This window comes from Hyposmocoma kahamanoa, unplaced genomic scaffold (genome assembly GCF_003589595.1).
Source record: "Hyposmocoma kahamanoa isolate Upper Pololo Valley unplaced genomic scaffold, ASM358959v1 85, whole genome shotgun sequence".
NCBI classification, from domain to species: domain Eukaryota; kingdom Metazoa; phylum Arthropoda; class Insecta; order Lepidoptera; family Cosmopterigidae; genus Hyposmocoma; species Hyposmocoma kahamanoa.
In genome coordinates this window covers 501,600-520,092 of record NW_020654242.1, presented here as the reverse complement: position 1 = coordinate 520,092, position 18,493 = coordinate 501,600, and the positions used below count along the sequence as shown (strand labels likewise).

Here is an 18,493-nt window from a genome sequence, read left to right as displayed (position 1 = left end):
TGTTAGATAAAGATGTATGGAAAGACGACATGGCTCCAGAATCCACAAAAATTTGATTCAAAGTGTATTCCATAGCATTTAAGTTTATTTGAAAAGAGCAATCCCTAGAGTTTCTTACTCGTTCTTCTCAGGGAGGTCAGCGTAGCGAACGAGCAGTAGCTTAAATGTGACGTTTTGAAGTGTAAATTTATTTTACCTATGGAATAAATAATCTTTGACTTTGACTTTGAAATGTTTTCAAGTCTTTACTTAAGTTCGGTGCCTTTGAGTGCGTTTGAGTGCCTTTGAGTGTGTTTGAGTGCGTTTGAGTGCCTTTGTGCGCTTTTCAGTGCGTTTGAGTGCCCGCTTTCAAAGCCCGCGAGTGCCTTTAAGTGCTTTTCGGGGCCCGTGAGGGCTTTTGAGTGCCTTTGTGTGTCTTTGAGTGCGTTTGAATATCTTTGAGTGCCTGTGAGTGCAAAGGCACGCGAGGGCTTTCAAAGGCTCTCAAGACACTCAAAGGCACTCAAAAGCACTCAAAGGCACTGCAGTCTCTCAAACGCACTCAAAGACCCTCAAGTTTAGCTTATTATCAGGCGCACGACTTGTTTGTCCCGTCAATAGATATAATAAAAAAAGCACCCTGGCGTACCTCGGGTGTCTAGCCACCTCGGGTATATATTGAACCGTTTTAGTCCCTCGATAAAAAATATACTATTCTGTCAAGTAATTTTAAGACACCATGCAATTGTCTTGACTCAATAAAGGTTTTTATTATTATATGTGTATTAATTAATTCTTCTTTTCCAGAGAGATCCTAGCAGCGACTCCTGCGCTGACCACAAGTCATTCCGTTGCCGCCACTCCCACGCACCGGAGGGACTTCAAACGGGACTCCGTAAAGGAGGACAGGTACTCATGAAATGTTCCGTAACTGACTGATTTTATTAAAATAAAAAAGTACCCACAAGTTTACACTAAATTAAGAGATGCGGCTCGACGTCATCCAACAAGATGGAAATCATGGTACCATGAGTTTTGAATTTAATTCTAAGGTTAATATAATTATGTATATTTATACGGGCAAACTAAATCTTAGAGTAAATAAACTGTAATGCCACATTCATGATGCTGATGAAACCCGAGAACCTAAACGGTTTCAGCTTTCTAATTTGTGATTTCAGCACAAACCAGAGCTGATATTTAAAAGTGATATAAGGCTCATTTGCCTGATTAGTTGCCAGGGATGGATGGCCCTTATTTCGTCTCTATTTCTGGTTATATACTCGATGATTGTCGTCCATATAAAAACACGGAATTAGACATGCCGCTGTTCCGATCCGATTCGCGCCCGACCTGCACTCATTCTCTGTGTATTTCACGCTTTAGTCGGATAGTGGGAATTGCGATATATGTATTCTTTATAATAGAAAAAAAAACCACCAACAATAATCCATCCATTCCTTTTCTGCTTTCAGAGGTTCCCTAAAGCACGACTTGAGAAAAGAGAGCGGCAAACGTATAGACCAGGGAACACAGAGTCCGTTACGGGATAGCTCCAAAAGAGACGTCAGAATGAACGAGCCTAATAGACAAGTGGTAAGCTTTGTTTTATCTGTATAGTCAGGGTGCAATACGGTACAGTGGAATCTCAGTAATCCGAAATTATTGGACCACACCCTTTTCGTTTCGGATTACCCTTCAAACCTGTTATACCGATAATGGTAGGAATGGCACTAGTTGATCCCAATTATACCATTGGATAACAACATAATGGTATATAATCTCAGTACAGAGTACTAAAAAAACCGACCTCAAAAGTACGTGGAATTACGTCTATTTGCTAAGTTTTATTGAAATATCCCCTAGTTCGCCACTATACAGGACTTGGCTGGAGATAATAAAAATAGGTTCTCACTACGACACTACTCAAAGTTATTGAGAGAAAAATGCCTTGAATGGAAGAAATAGCAAAATCAACCATTAAAGTAATTGCTCCTAAATTAAAGTTAGGCGCTATTTATAAAAATGAATCTTCATGCGTGAAGAGCCCCCTTCGAGGTAGATGATTTTCTTCAAAATGAAATGGGACCACTATGAAAGTACCCCCTTTTTTGCAACAAAAAAAGAATCATGAAAATCGGTTCACAAATACCGGAGTTATCGCGTAACATACATACAAAAAAAAAGAACATACAGTCGAATTGAGAACCTCCTTCTTTTTTGAAGTCGGTTAAAAATAGTATTTACTTGTCCCACTTATACAATTAAGAATATTATTGGAACAGGTTGAGACCATTTATACCATTGGATTATATCATTAATGGTATTAACTTGTCCCATTTATACCTGTAATGATATGATTACTAGTTGATCCCATTTATACAATAAGATAATTATACAATTGAAAGTGTAAGTAAGACAGATTGAGACCATTTAATACCATTAAATTATATCATTTTTGAAGTAATTAAATCATTATGGAAATAAAATTACATATAGTATTATTATGTGTAATTATAAGGTTTATTTTATAAAATCAGCCTAAACAAAGAAATCTTCTGATCAAGTTTTCCTACTGGATTCGAGTTGCAGTTGTTTTTTATAATACGTAGTGACGGAACGAACAAGTCGTACACCTGGTGGTAAACGACACGCCGGTCCATAACAATTGTAGTGTCACTCAGAGCTTTAACCCATATATGCCCTAGTAACTATTTTAGTCTTCGATTTTTGTTATTTTCGAATATATTAGAGTAAATATGAATAGAAATGGATCTGAATTATCAGTTTTGTGAAAAAAGTACCGGAAAATTGTTTTTAGAGCTGGGTCAGTAACGACCCACTGGGCACATACCTACCCTTTAGAAGTTTAATGAGAATTAAAATTAATATATATCAAAGTGAAAATAGCTTTATTGTAAAATCCAACTATTGAAACTTTTGATGGAATAGAGCAAAACATTTATTTTGTCGTGTAAAACAATGCCACATTTTTTTACACGAACTCACAAACTCACAGACGGTATGGGGCCCCTTAGCCTACGGAGAGACGTTGGCTCTCTGTGTGTGTTCTACCGTCTTTATAATCTAAAAAAAAGATGATGATGCAGTGTCAACCCTCTGCGAAGTTTTATTTTCAATTATAAAAAAACATATTACGATAATTTACACCACAGCTTTATCTCAGAGCGATTACACGTGGCGACTTTTAGTAGCGATGCAAACGCGATGCAGTCGCTAATTACCTACCTTTCCACGAAAGTTGTGCGACGCAACGAGGCGGTGTGCGAGGAAAAATCCACCAATAGGATTACTTCATTTTGCTAGCCTCGCTTGGCGCAGCTGCAGTGGAAAAGGGTTAGCGCAGCTAAATATTAGTACATACAAAATAGCGAGATATGTGTGCGAGGGATGCGGGCTAGGAATGTGTGCAAAATCTGTTGTCTCCTTTAAACTAGCTCTTAAGAAGTTTACTCAATTATCTCACGACACAGGGTAATAGTGATTTGCATAGAAATCGATCAGAGATGAATTTGCACGACATACCAACACCGAAAACCAGGAAACATTTATAAAAACTACACGTGATTACACGTTTCTAGTTTTTGTATTATTTTTATTACCTATTTTTATTGGGATTAGTTTATAATTTTTATTATTTTAAATTTTTATTTTTAATCTTTTAAACTCTATTTTTTAATTTTGCCTTCTACTTGGAGGCGCTATCGTTCTTTTTCTCCATTTATGGCTGCACTGAAAACCAGCATAATGAGGCGTCCTCCAACGCCTCGTTACAAATAGCTGAGTGGTGACCATTTTGGAAACACGTAATTGCGTCTGCTTTATGTTAAGTCCTTTGTCTAATTTATTTTGTCATTTTGTTTTGTCTTTTTCTTTCTTTCAAAACGGTGTAGGAAACTAGAGCTACTGAAAGTATGACACTAACACATCGCCACCGTCTTCCACCTTCCATCCTCTAAGATAGATCATCTACTACACCGTACCCCGCCCGCGCATATTTGAAAAGATTCCATAACGCATCCTCGCACCCCCTAACTACCTCGCACAGCTTTGGTGGAAAACATCACATCGTTTCACAGCGCCGCTACATATCCTCGCACCGCCTCGCTACCTCGCACATACCTGGTGGAAAGACAGCCTTAAGCAACGATGCAAACGCGCGTTTGTATCGATGCAGTGGCGCGCTTGCATCTGTTCGTTTGTTCGTGAAACACGCAATTGCTCTCTTATTCCTGAAATATACTAGGTTTACATCTTTTCTTTTTTAGTACATAGCATCATTCGATGAAGAAGGTGAACAAGCTCCAGGTTGGAGAAGAGTCGGTCCTGAAGGTCTGGTGAACCTGGAGAAGGTCTACAGAACCCAGGCAGTCATGGACCACATCGCCAGCTTCCATCAGCACCATTACGCGTTGGCTAGAAACGCTACTCCTGTATTCGGGGATTATTTGAGGTAAATCTTCTTGTAATTAAGTTTATTAAATAACAGAATGTTTCACCAGCATGATATTCAATTACTATTTATGAAATTACTCCACTAGTTTTTTATAATTGTTAATACAAATATCGCTTAGAAAAAAATCTTTCGATCCGGCAGGATTCGAACCAAGCTTCGTCGTCTAGCAAACCGTACTAAACGCTATGCCAACTAAGCTACGGAACGAACCAAGAATTTTTCTGTGTACTTGTTGCATATCTTTGTTTTTTTGGTTTTTGAATACTTTTTGCCGTAACGTCATCGCAAAAGCATCGCAGGCAGGTAATCGCAAAGTCGACCGTAAGGTCCTAAATTATGCTCACGGGTTTTTTTTTTACATTATCGCCCTATGGATTTTTAACGTCAAGATTAAGTGGTAAAATTTAAACATATTTTACTAAATTTATTTTTCACCTCACTAGCTCGGAAAGGCTTTCTTCTTTGAAATCTGCGCGCAAAGGCGTTTTTTGCGCACTAGCGTGGAAAAGGTTTTTGAAATTCGAATTTGACGATGGACTGCGGTGCACCTAACTTTTTCTTTCGATAAAAAAAAATGACACGTTCAAATACGCGATTTGTCGTACATTACTAATTTATGTAACATAAATCCGTCGGTATATTTTATTCTTATTATTGTTGACATTAAATTGCCAATAATAACGAATACACAAAATAAAAGTACAGGGTCAAGAGCACGTCATGCTTTATACTTAAAATTTAAATACAACTCTATGCCGCTAACGATAAGAACGGTCCAAAGTACAAAGTGTCAAGCTTGATGTGCTCTTGACTATACAAGGAAGAATAAAAATTGATGAGGTATAAATTCAGAACGCATCCGAACTTAAACTTTTTCTTTTAATTTAGAAAACTGATGTTTTATAGTTGAATTGTTTTTCTTCTCTATCTACAATTTTCCGCGCTATAGTGAGGTGAAAAGTTGTGTTTCGCTCGGCAGCAAAGTTGTTTTGCGTCTCGTGTCTCGAAACCCTCGCTACGCTTGCGTCAAACAACAACTTTGCAGCCTTGCATAACAAATAACTATTGTGGATTCAAATTCTGTATATTCGGAATTTGGAAATTATCTATGTTTAAGAATACATTGTGGCTGCATGTGTCTGTGCGTTTTATAACATTTTAGTTCGTGTTGTATTATCTATGGAAGAATAGCTGACAATCTGTTAAAAAAATATCAAAAACCCCGCCATTTGGAAAATTCGTAAATGTTGTGTTGTATTTATATCATACAAGAAATAAATTAACTTTGTATCTATTTCCTCGCAAATGTATGTATGTAGTACGGGCGGAAAAAATTACAAACATCCCGTCATTAAAGCCTAACGGACTTCGTTAGTAAATCTCGTTAGTACATACGGCCCTTAATACACAATGTACTATTGCATGCTCAAAAGGCATTACATTGAGTGATACAAAATGATTCATAATAATTGCAGATTTTTTTCAACCTTGTAGCTCACGACCATCGAGTATATAACCAGAAATAGAGACGAAATGTCATTTAATTTGTTTGAAAACTATTCTGCCATATCATTACTGTGACAACTGCGCTCCGGTTGGCCAGCCCGAGTTCGAAACAATTGACGGGTGTCGTCAATTGTTTCACTTCAAAAAGACCAGTCAACTTGAGCTTTGCAATAATGGACGAAAATTGCAAAATTACATATTTAATATTTAATTACCGATGAAAATTGACTCCGTTTGTTTTGTAAATAGATGTTTTGCTGTTTTCCCACACCACCGAATGAAACAGCACGCCATTGTTAGAGATATTATCTTTATTACAATAAATACAGAATATTTTTGGAATATACGGAGACTACACACAGGTCAGTTGTTGGCGCTGTCTATATTTCAGTACAAACGAGAGTCGATATTTACAAGTGATGTATCACTGATGAGTTACCACGAATGTATGTCCCTTATTTCATCTCTATTTCTGGTTATATACTCGATGCTCACGGCACATACAAGCTGGTTGTATACAACAGTACGGACTAATCATTGCATTGACTTACAATTATATGGACGTCGGGTCCGCGCTAAAAAGTGTCCGCACTTGTAAGACGCTAAAATCGTATACAGAGCGCCAAACTCCGCTTTAGTCTTCATTTGTTCTACTGACACGCGATACTGCGATGACATTACAATTTAAATTTCGAATAGGTTGACTTGGGACATTTTTTTCGTGGTTTTTGTATTAGACCCGTCGTCCATTTATTTGTAAGTCAATGAATCATTGCAGTAATTGAAAAAATAGTTTCATTTCCTCTGTGTAACAATCGCGAAAACCTAACAAGGTGGCAGACAAGAACAGATATAATCATTGTAGAGTAAACGAATTGATAAAAGGTCAATTAGACAACGTACACCGCAATTTAGCAGTTATAGGTTTATATATAGGCCGTGTAATAACCGAGCACAGCAAATTTTGCCTCCCAGCTCCGTGCAAAATCAACACTGCCCGAGCAGTGCTGACTTTGCGATCCCAGCGGACTTTGCTCGTGGCTTAATAAATCGTGGAAAGGTGGTATTTTATTTTTGTCACTTACTTTTGTTGTTAACCGACTTCAAAATAAGCAGGATGTCCTCAATTCGACTGTTTTTTTGGATATGTTACGCGATTATTCCAATATTGATCTCGATGTTCTTTTTTGTTCGAAAGGGGGTAACTCAAAAGCTTGAGTGACGGGACGAACAAGTCATGTGTCTGGTGGTAAGGTACAGGAGCACTGCCACTGGGCCCGTCATCCGTCACAACAAAGAGTATATCGAGAGCGTCATCTGTACCGCGTCGCGCAAGCTTGGCATCCTGAACAAGGTGCACCGATTTTTTACTCCAGAGCTGCGATACCTGTTGTATAAAGCTCAGATCCGAAGCAGCATGGAGTACTGTTTGCACCTTTGGGACGGCTCTGCCAAGTACTTGCTCGATGCTCTAGATGGACTGCAGCACTACGCCTTCCGTGTTGTCAACGATCCTCGTGTAACTGAGCATGCGGAGTCGTTACAGCTTCGCAGAGATATAGCGTCTCTTAGCGTATTCTATCGCCTGTACCACGGTGAGTGCTCTGAAGAGTTATTCAACCTTATCCGTTCCTCTCCTTTCCATCAGCGGACCACCCGTGCCGGACTGCGTTGCCACAGATGGACGGTCAGTTCAATACCGTCCCGCACTAAAAAGTTTGGCAATTCGTTTTTATGCCGAGCCATCAAATTGTGGAACCAACTCCCGGCGCATGTATTCCCTCCCCTCTATAACATCGGGTCCTTCAAACGTAGTGTGAAGAAGCATTTGGCCAGACCGGCAAAATGATAGTGACGGAGTGAAGATATTTGAGTTTTCCATCCGTTACTCTCATCTCTGGACTGTATTCGCACTTTCCATCAGGCGCGGTGCAGTCATTTTGTCGAGTCACAATAAAAAAAAAAAACCCTGAGACAAGTTGACGAGTCCCATGTGCCTGTAATGTTACCAGCACCCTTCAAAACCGGAACACAGTAATGCTGATATTACTGCTTGGCGGCAGAAATAGGTAAGGTGGCAGTACTTCCCTGGGCGAACACTTTCACTAGGAACTCTACTGCTAATAGATTACATCTATGTGCCAAATTTGATTGAAATCGGTTAATGGAAAATGGGTGAAAGTTAATAAACCGGATTCAGCCCCTAATTTGCTACCCTTAGACGTAGAATATTTTCTTTAAATTTCAATTAGACCACTATTGTGGTACCCTCTGTCGAACAAAAAAGGGATCATCGAAATCGGTTTCAAAATATCGGCGTAATCGCGGAACATGCACACAAAAACATTCTCACAGATTCTGTAACAAGCACGTAGAAAAATTTGTTACGTTCGCCAGTTCGTTCCGTGGCTTAATTGGCACTATTGGCATAGCGTCTGGCACGGTTTGCTAGAAGACGTTGGTTCGAATCCAGTCGAATCGATGGAATTTTTTCTAAGTGTTGGATTTTTGTATTAACTAGTGGAGTCATTTCGCAGTATCATGGTGGTCAAAAGCAGAAAATATTCTTCATCTTTATCTTTAAAATTTGTGCATTTGACCTCAATCTCACCTGATAGAAAGTGACTAAAAGGTCGACGATGGAGCATGCACACCTATATAATGCCTATTCACTCTCGCCTTGAAAAAGTCCAAGTTATAGAGTTCGAGGAACAAATCTATCTCTAGCCACTAGCCATATAAATGTGGAAGCGAAACGGTGCGTCCCCACGTCTAGCCGGTGTTCAAGGCTCTGCAGCGTCGCCTCTACTAATTCCAAGTCACCTATAAGCCTCTTGGTACGCTTGTCGATTGAATCCAAGGTGGCCAGTTGTGTAGAAAATAAAACGTGGCTGCTGTTGGTGTCACACTGGCCGCCGCTCCGCTATCCTGCCACGAACTACGCTTGGGACTGCTGTGTGTCACGCCCGGTACATATTCACTTTCCGTAGGACCGCTTTTCACGCTGTACCGCCTCTATGTCACCTGAGCCTAACAACACTTAAAATTGCAAACGGGAATTTGTGGGTTGTGCCGTATGGACAGCTATATACCGCACTTTCGAAAACAAAAAAATTTTGACAACAATCCCGGGCCATTTTGTTAATATTTCGAAAGTCATATGCAAACTCAATTATATTTATTTGATTTAAAGATATCTCAAGAACACAAAGAAAATAAACCAGGAACGGCAAGGCTGAGATTTATAAAGCGAACCTTGATTTCGGATAAACAATACAAAATTATTATCATCATATCAGCCGGATAACGTCCACTGCTGAACATAAACCTCCCCCAAAGATTGCCAGACTGACCGGTCGTGCATCCATCGGCTACCCGCCGCCCTTACCAGGTCAGCTGTCTGTCGGCCGTTTCCTCACGCTCCTACCGGTAGGACCAAAAAGATAAATTTGTCCTCGTGCTCCTTTTTTTTATAAAAATAAGTGCGCATTTGACCTCCATCTCACCTGATGGAAAGTGACGATGAGGTCGACTATGTAGCATGCACACCTAAATAATGCCTATTCACTCTCGCCTTGAAAAGGTCCAAGTTATAGCGTTCGCGGAACAAGTCTGCAGGCAGGGAATTCACTCCCCAGTCCCCCGATGATGGAAAGGGGAAGGCGGAATCAAATTATGCAATTCCATCGCACAGTCTCCTACTAATGTACTGTCACCTATATTTATATGTAATTAACGCATACACTTTTTTTTAACGCACACTGAGCATAGCCACGCACCAGGGAAACCCTGTGTCACGGGTGCCATGGACACACACATAGAGAACCACAAATTACAACCAAACTCACGAGATAAATAAGTGCAGGCCAATACAAATATTTCTCCCGGCCCGGGAATCGAACGACCTCTGCGTGGCAGTCCGGCATGGTAACCGTTCGGCCACGGAGACAGTTAATTGATTATCGATTCTCTAAGCTTGTCAACCTCTTCAGTGAAAGCTATTAACGTGTTTCCATGTATTTTATAAACAAATTAACAAAAGCCGTCCGATTGATCGCCTTCAGGTTCATGATCTCCATTCGGGAACCTTTCTGCCCCAACGGCCGTCAGTTCTACGAGTTATGTGTCCTGCCGTCCTGCCCACTGCCACTTCAACTTGCTAATTCTTTGTGCTATACCGGTGACTTTCGTTCTTCTACTGATCTCCTCATGCCTGTGTGGGCTCTGCCCATTACCAGTTAGCTGCCTTGGACTCGGTGGAGCGACAAGCAAAGAGACTTATTAGCAAAAATTATCTTGTGGAGTCGAAGCTACAAAATCTCGACCAAAGCAGAAAAGTAGCCTGCTTATCGGTTTTTAACCGACTTCAAAAAAGGAGGAGGTTCTCAATTCGACTGTATGTTTTTTTTTGTATGTATGTTACGCGATAACTCCGGTATTTGTGAACCGATTTTCATGATTCTTTTTTTGTTGGAAAGGGGGTACTTCCATAGTGGTTCCATTTCATTTTGAAGGAAATCATCCACCTCTAAGGGTGGCTGTTGACGCATGAAGATTCATTTTTATAAATAGCGCCTAACTTTAATTTAGGAGCAATTACTTTTAGCAATTATTTAGTTGATTTTGCTATTTCTCCAATTCAAGGCGTTTTTCTCTCGATATACTTTGAGTAGTGTCTTAGGGAGAGCCTATTTTTATTATCTCCAGTATCAAGTCCTGTATAGTGGCGAACTAGGGGATATTTCAATGAAACTTAGCAAATAGACGTAATTTCACGTACTTTTGAGGTCGGTTTTTTTAGTACTCTGTACTGAGATTATTAAATTACCAAGTGGGAGGACGAGCAATTCGTGCGCCTAGTGGTAAGCAACGTGTGGCGTTATTATACCAAGGGTGCTGTGCTGCAAGGGTACTGGCAGAGAAGCAACGTATGAGTTTTCACGATCTACAATATTTATGTTAAGTCAGGGACATTTCAGCACAAGCTGTTGCAATATACGATCACTTTAAAATTTATATTTTTCTCTGCACATATCGCAATGCTATTACTACAATAGTGTTGTAAGTCGAAATACGTGAAATTCAAGATTATAGCATTGTTGAACGTAAAATTTTATTCTCTACACGTCAATAACACCGTCGTTAGAATATTGTGAAAAACAATTAAATTATATCTAAGTGCCTCAAAATGAGACAAAATTTTTGTGAGCTAGTCTTTGCACGAAAATATGAAATTATGTTTTCGTTTTTATTTTTAAATATTGGCAAATACAAAATTGTTTAGATGTCTGTAATAAACATTAACCTGTAACATTGACTTACAATTATATGGACGTCGGGTCCGCGCTAAAAAGTGTCCGAACTTGTAAGGCGTTAAAATCGTAAACAGAGCGTCAAACTCCGCGTTAGTCTTCATTTGTTCGACTGACAGCGCGATACTGCGATGACATTACAATTTAAATTTCGAATAGGTTGACTTGGGACATTTTTTTCGTGGTTTTTGTATTAGATCCGTCGTCCATTTATTTGTAAGTCAATGACCTGTACATAAATTTTAATAATCTTACACAGGAAATGAGTAATTCGTTTTTTTTAAAAAAAATACACTGTTTGAGTAAATACACTAATTGTATTAACAGTGCAATATGTGTTTGTGTCAAAGTGTACTTACTCATTTATTGTTCCATGTGCTTTTGTGTTATACTATAAGTTATTGTATTTATTTCTGCTTGTATTTATATTGAATACATATTTATGTATCTATCTACTTGGATGAAACAGAAATAAGGATATCCGCGAAACAACCTAAGTAACCAACATAGCCTAAAGAATTGCATAACTTAAGAATCGATACAACCTCAGATGCATTTGGGAATCAACATAACAGCGACAATATTGAATTAATCACTTCATAAAAATATATAGAAATATAGAGGATACACTGAATACTATATGGTGCATAGATTTAGTATATCCATAGATTGGCCCTGAAGTATTGGAGACGAGACCAAAACAAAAATACATCTGTGTGCGTATAATGTGCATGTGTGCAAGATAAACAGTGTTGCGCCATCCAATGATTTTACTTTAATATCGATTAACAATATTACACCGGCATTTCACTTCGTATTCATTTTCATGTCGTATTCTTCAAAATGTCTTATCGCAAAACGCCGAGACGTTTATCAACTAATTAATTAATGGTTCAATACAAAATTAATAAAGCTACTATCACCTTCTGGCAGTGCCATAAGATGGTAGGTAAACAATGGGGACTTTCACCCAATATAACACTATGGCTCTACAAAACGGTGATATGACCCATGATCAGTTACGGTGCGATAGTATGGTCTCCACGAACCAAGCTGACGACCGCAACCTACAAACAAATATAACTATTATAATTATTGCATGATATGATGACATAGAAGTGCATCACAGCAGTGAATTTGCAGATAAGTAATAGAACCAAAAAACCGGCCAAGTGCGAGTTGAACTCGCGCGGAGAGGTTTCCGTACAAACTCAACATTGTAGTTGAAGAATATGTTCTCCAATAGATTCCAACAGCAAATATAGGTTTATTCGCACTAAAATGAGAGATTTAAAGACAATTTCTGTATTTTTTTCAAAACTTTAGGCTCAGTAGTTTCGAAGATAAAGGGGAGAATGATCTATTTTAGTCTATTTTCTTAAACAACTTAAAAATATTTATATTTCAAAATTACAAAAAATATATACTTGAGAACTTTCCCTCCCAATAGTGACTTCAAATTCAGAATTAATTTATTTACGTTACACGTTTTGGTCACACAAAGGCATATGTGTACCAAATTTCAAAATAATCAGCCCAGTAGGTTTGGAGTAAATTGACTGTGACAGACGGACAGATGGACACACAAGTGATCCTATATGAGTATCGTATTTTGGAACAATAAAAAAAAACAAAAATCAATTAATTGTAAGACATGAATAATGTGGGTACAGAACCAGAACGTAGCTTTACTCTAGCCATGCCTCTAACGGAAAAGCATTTTTCCTCAAAGTGTTTGCTGCATATTTTTGAAAACTTTTTGGGAACCCAGTCTTCTCTCTTTAGCATTATAAGCCATTTCTGTCGTACTTCAATGTTTTGAGGAATACTGAATCATAAACAATAATTAACATAAAAAAATGGGTTCTCAACTACGCTATTAAAAGAAATTTTCGTTTTAATGTAGACAAAAAATAATGCACTAATGTTATATTAATTAAATATAAAGTACTAAAACCAGAAATTTCTGATTCAATAATATTAAGTATGAAGATGATTTCGGCTGTATGCAAGCCACGCCTTTGCCTTTCTTTTTTTCAGTTAATGACATCTCGATAACATATTATCGATCGTCAATCTCTATGAAAGTTGTGTTATGAATCTCAGAAATTCACGTATTTGATATATTTTTTAATTGAATTCATATACATTTGGGTTATTAATGCACTTGAATGGTATAATTTTACGGATATATTTATGTAAAAAACTTTTGTGGTAGTGCTTTTAGACAGCTAAAAATTTAAATAGTACTAACATGTGAAATGTACAATTCATCGAGTTTTCCTTTTTAGATGAGTTAAATCCGGGCACTGAACACGTTGCCATGACTAATAAACGTCCGTTTAACACTATTTCACATTTTAAAACCAATTATTTTTCAAAAATAAAAGAAATTTGTTTCGTTGTCAGCTGACCCTAGGTTCATACAGGCTCATATCGTATAATGAAGTGGTCTCGTCTACCCATCTCGCTCTAACATACGTGTATACTAACGCTCTTTCACTTGCATTGCCAATCTATGGGTACCTATATACTAAATCTATGATATGGTGTGAAAACACGATACCTAGAAATTTTCACGATAGAAAACAAACACAAATTAACGTTGAAATTTTAAAAGACTACTGCTGTATTCAATAGGTACGTTACATATACCAATGATTTTTTAAAATCGAGCTGAGGTATTATCCACTCTTAAGTGGCAGTGGTTGGGGCGCATTCCTCGAAGAACAGATAGCCAATGGGAGGAGAGTCCCGGGTGGCGACCGTGTAGCGGAAGACGCAGTGTGGGCAAACCACCATGACTTAACTACATAATTTGCATGTATTTTATATGATGTTATGTTCTTTATACACTTAGAGAGAGTGAGTTTGGTGATTTATAACACAAGTCTCCAACCTAGTACAGACTCCAGCACTCACCAAGGAACTTGTTATTTTATTTTACATGTAACTACTTATAGACCTTTATGCATTGACTTACAAATAAATGGACGACGGGACTAATACAAAAACCACGAAAAAAATGTCCCAAGTCAACCTATTTAAACGTAGTGACATGTAAAGGAATATGAAAAAGCTAAAACGTTGAATTTAAATTGTAATGTCATCGCAGTACTGTCTAATTTTGCTTGCTGCGCTGTCAGTCGAACAAACGAAGACTAAAGCGTGAATGACGCTCTGTATACGATTTTAACGCCCTACAAGTTCGGACACTTTTTAGCGCGGACCCGACGTCCATATAATTGTAAGTCAATGCCTTTATGAGAGAAATAAAGCATTCTGTATTTATATTTGTTGTATTTGTACCACCCATAAGGTGGACCGATGGCCTGGTGAAAATAGAAGGAATCTGCTGGATGGAAGCAGCACAACACCGGTCGTTGTGACGATCTTTGGACTCGAATGGGCAAATTATAGTCGATTGATTAACGATATATTAATTCCCCTGCCGGTCAAGTTCAAGAGTCGAATGGTTATTATATCTGGACTCCACCAGATCATTATATCAGCCGAGTATATCAGTCGCAGGTCAAGGACTTGAGCGGCTCTGCAATACAAACATCTCGGCTAATGGCTATCTGAAGACTGTGACAGTGAAACTGAAATTAAAACCCGCATTAAAGTTGCCAGGAGTGCCTTTAATACTATGAGGAAAGTATTATGCTGCCGTTGTCATAAGATTCTTCCTCTTCAGTGTTACATCTTGCCAATACTTCTATACGAATGTGAGGTCTTGACAATAAAAGAGCATCTCAGGAAACGTATTGAAGCATTTGAAACGTGAGCCTACAGAAGAATGTTGCAGTTATCATGGGCTCAGAAAGTCAGCAATGACGAAGCTCTGCGACTAGTTAAACAGAAGCGTGAACTTTTGCAGACCATCAAACAGAGAAAAGTTTTATATCTGGGTTATGTACTTAGGTATGACAGATTCGAGCTTCTGCAACTGATAATAACGGGAAAAGTCGCTGGTAAAAGGAAAGTTGGTCGTAGGGTATATGTTGAGCTGACTGCCAACCTTTGCTAGTTGGAGAGGCACCTTAAGAAGAAGACTAGATCATTCACCATGTTCATATCAAAATAAACATTCAACAAAACAACCGAGCGAACGGCGTTGTGCTGGCTATCGAATAGCGTTCCCTCCCCTCCCGTGCGTCCGTCCGCGCATCTTTAGTCGCAACTTGACAGGGAGCGATCGAATAGTATATTGTATAGTTGTATTTGTTACATAATTACGTCACCACACAGCAGTAACACAATGTACAAAGAACACATACACAAATATTTAAGTTGTTTATTTTAAGTTATTTTTTTCGCGACACACACGTCCGTCACTCATCTCGGCTCAGGGCGCATTGAAAACCGTAGCCAGTGATTACGGCTGTGGCTTATGCCGAATGAAGTCCTTTTGCGTACGCCAGAAATGATAGTACAAAATTTGTAGACGTTGTTTTTTGCTTTTTGTCAGATTTGCCTTATTTTTATTTATTGTATTTTTATTTTGTTTATTCATTCTTTTTATTATGCTTTGTTTGTCTGTGTTATCAATTTTTGTTTCCTTTGTATCTATGTGTCGTGGCGTTGCAATAAATCGCACCACTCATGGAAGAATGGCGTAAGTGGAGTTACGTCAAAAACTTTTATTGCTGCATTAGATACAGAAAAATATAACCCATATCTTCTTAAATTCTTGTAACTCTATCGACTAATATTGTAGATAAAGTTACATAAATTGGAGAGGATGTGGGTTATATGTTTCTGTATTTTTCTGTGTTTTGACATAACTCCACTTTTACCTTTCTTCCATGAGAGGTGGGAAATGTCCATTCTATTCTATTCCTTCGAATGACAGGATTAATAATTACTATTGTTATAGATTATCCTCTAAGTAAATTCTGTTGAAAATTCATCGGTCAAATTTTGAGTAAATAACGTGTGTTCCTGATCTAGACATTGGCATAACCATCGAGGATATCTAATGTTATAAGCTATAACATTATAAAGAAGAAGAAGAAGAAGTAATTACTAAAGAGTCGAATATTAAAATCATTCGCAATTGTGCATCTCTAGACTAAAGCGATGATGATGTTGAATAATGATCTGAACTTAGGCAAAGATTGGTTTGTAGATACGAAAAATCTAGGAAACTCGCCGTTGTTATTTAGTCGAAGTTAAAGTCCGTACTATAGATCTCAGCTCAAGCATAATATGTCTTTGTGCTTTCAGTCTGCAGCTTTTGCTTCGGCCATTTGTAATAATAAGGGTCTGGTTGTGGACCACTTCGGCTCATTCCGTCTCGAGTGAAGAGGTGATTGCGTCCATAAGTTGGTGCGACATGTTTACCGAAATAACTATCTCTTAATCTCCATCCATATTCCCAGGAAGAACATTGGTGGTAATAATATTTCTCATCTGGTTTCATACGACTTCTCGCTTTCAAGTAATGTTCGCGACCGTAACTTAGAGAATCTTTGTAAATCAACTCGGCATGTTGGGGATCAACTGGCCGCATCATTCTGATATCGTTTTTGTCAGAATCCGATCGAAACTCATTTTTTGCTGCGTCGATACCGTTCTCTGGTTGCGGTTTCATCTCTAAAATACCAAATACCCGATTGACATCGAGTTCTCGTTTTACATGCCTATGATGTTTGGGAGATACGAGATCTTCTGCTATGGGAAAAGCATTATTTACAGTGTCATCTTTCACATAGTGAGGTTTAAAATCTTTTGTGTCTTTATAGTGTTCGCCAGCGTTCAACTCGTTATCTTTATTCAGATTTTTCCATCTCCGCCGCTGTCTTTCAATTTTCTCGTACGATTCGGCGAGGAATTTAAAAGCTTCAGAGTTCGTTACCGGCATTTCGTATTAATGTAATAAATTAATAAATGTATTATTATAAACAAACTCGTGTTATTAAGTGATTATATCAAAATTCTCTTTAAATAACGAAAAAGTCAAAACTCAAAACAAACTCGCATAACGTGATGGTTACATTCTTTTTGCTCATACACATGTCATGAAGATTGTACATTTTTTGTTCGGCTTTTCCCGATAATGTTTCAGCCACTGACAAGATTATTGTTAGAAATATAAACTTGACTAACAGTCAGTTACAGATGGATTTCTCATTGGAATAATATTTTAACAGAGGCACGTATTCAACAAACCAGTCAAAGAAGGCGGTAGAACATTAGAGGATGGACCAACAATAAAGAGGTCTACGGGTTCCTTTGACAATTTTTTTTTCATCCTCTAAGGTAGAACCTTTCCATCCTTTTTTTTGTACTGTTTTTTCCATTGGAAAAGCCAAGACTGAGAGTAAGTTATTTCTTGGATTCCATTACAAAATGTCTTCGATATTGCTTCTTACGAAATGATATAAAATTAGATTTTATGGATGAAACTAATCAATACCATAGTTTTACCTTTTTTTTATCTCTATTGACTATAGTACATTGCATTTTAAGACACTTAATCATGCCTTCAACGGTTATAAATAAAAAAAAGCGCACAACCAGATTGCTGATGTATTCGCGGACAATTTGTCTCAACTGCAAAAGCACGCAATGTAAATTTAAATTATTTTTTATTGTGTTATTATATTTAAGATGTCATTATGGTATGAAACTTAATTTATTTTGCTGGACGTTTGAATTAACCTGTAGGTCCACAAGAGTCATATAATAAATAAATAGATCTTTGTACCGACTTTCGGCATTCGTCGCCACCAGTAACATCTAGTGGGAGAGTTTTGAAAAACCTTCTCACTACAACCGATACCTTTACAGGTATCACTACTGACGCAGATGTCGCTTTTCGATCAAATGTATTTATTGAGATTTTTTGTGAAATAAGTTAGTTTTGCTAGTTTTGTTATAATGAATACATAAATAGAACACAGAAAAATTTCAATGCCTCACTTTCTCAAACTTGTATCTTATAAAAGAGCGTGTGTGAATATGAAGGAAATATGATGCGAAATCAGCCTGCAAAATTTGTTTAAACAATACATTGTTTTATTTATTAATACAAAAATCGAACTCTCAGAAAAAATTCCTTCGATCCGGCCAGATTCGAACCGACGTCTTCTAGCACACTGTGCCAGATGCTACAACATCTAAGCAACGAAACGAAACAACGAACCTCACGAATTTTTCTAAGTGTTTGTTGTCGTGTCTTTGTATTTTTTTTTTTTTTTTTTTTTTTTTTTTT

The 18,493-nt window shown here is 37.8% G+C and overlaps 1 protein-coding gene across 1 annotated transcript in view; it reads left to right on the top strand.

The window, feature by feature from the left end:
- LOC113234591 (1-phosphatidylinositol 4,5-bisphosphate phosphodiesterase epsilon-1-like) overlaps positions 1-18,493 on the top strand; it is a 125,593-nt gene that overhangs the window by 41,896 nt on the left and 65,204 nt on the right. The window contains exons 3-5 of the mRNA XM_026469945.1: positions 787-888; positions 1,455-1,575; positions 4,269-4,453. Of these exons, the coding sequence (XP_026325730.1) occupies positions 787-888; positions 1,455-1,575; positions 4,269-4,453 (408 nt within the window). The remainder of the gene's footprint in view (positions 1-786; positions 889-1,454; positions 1,576-4,268; positions 4,454-18,493) is intronic.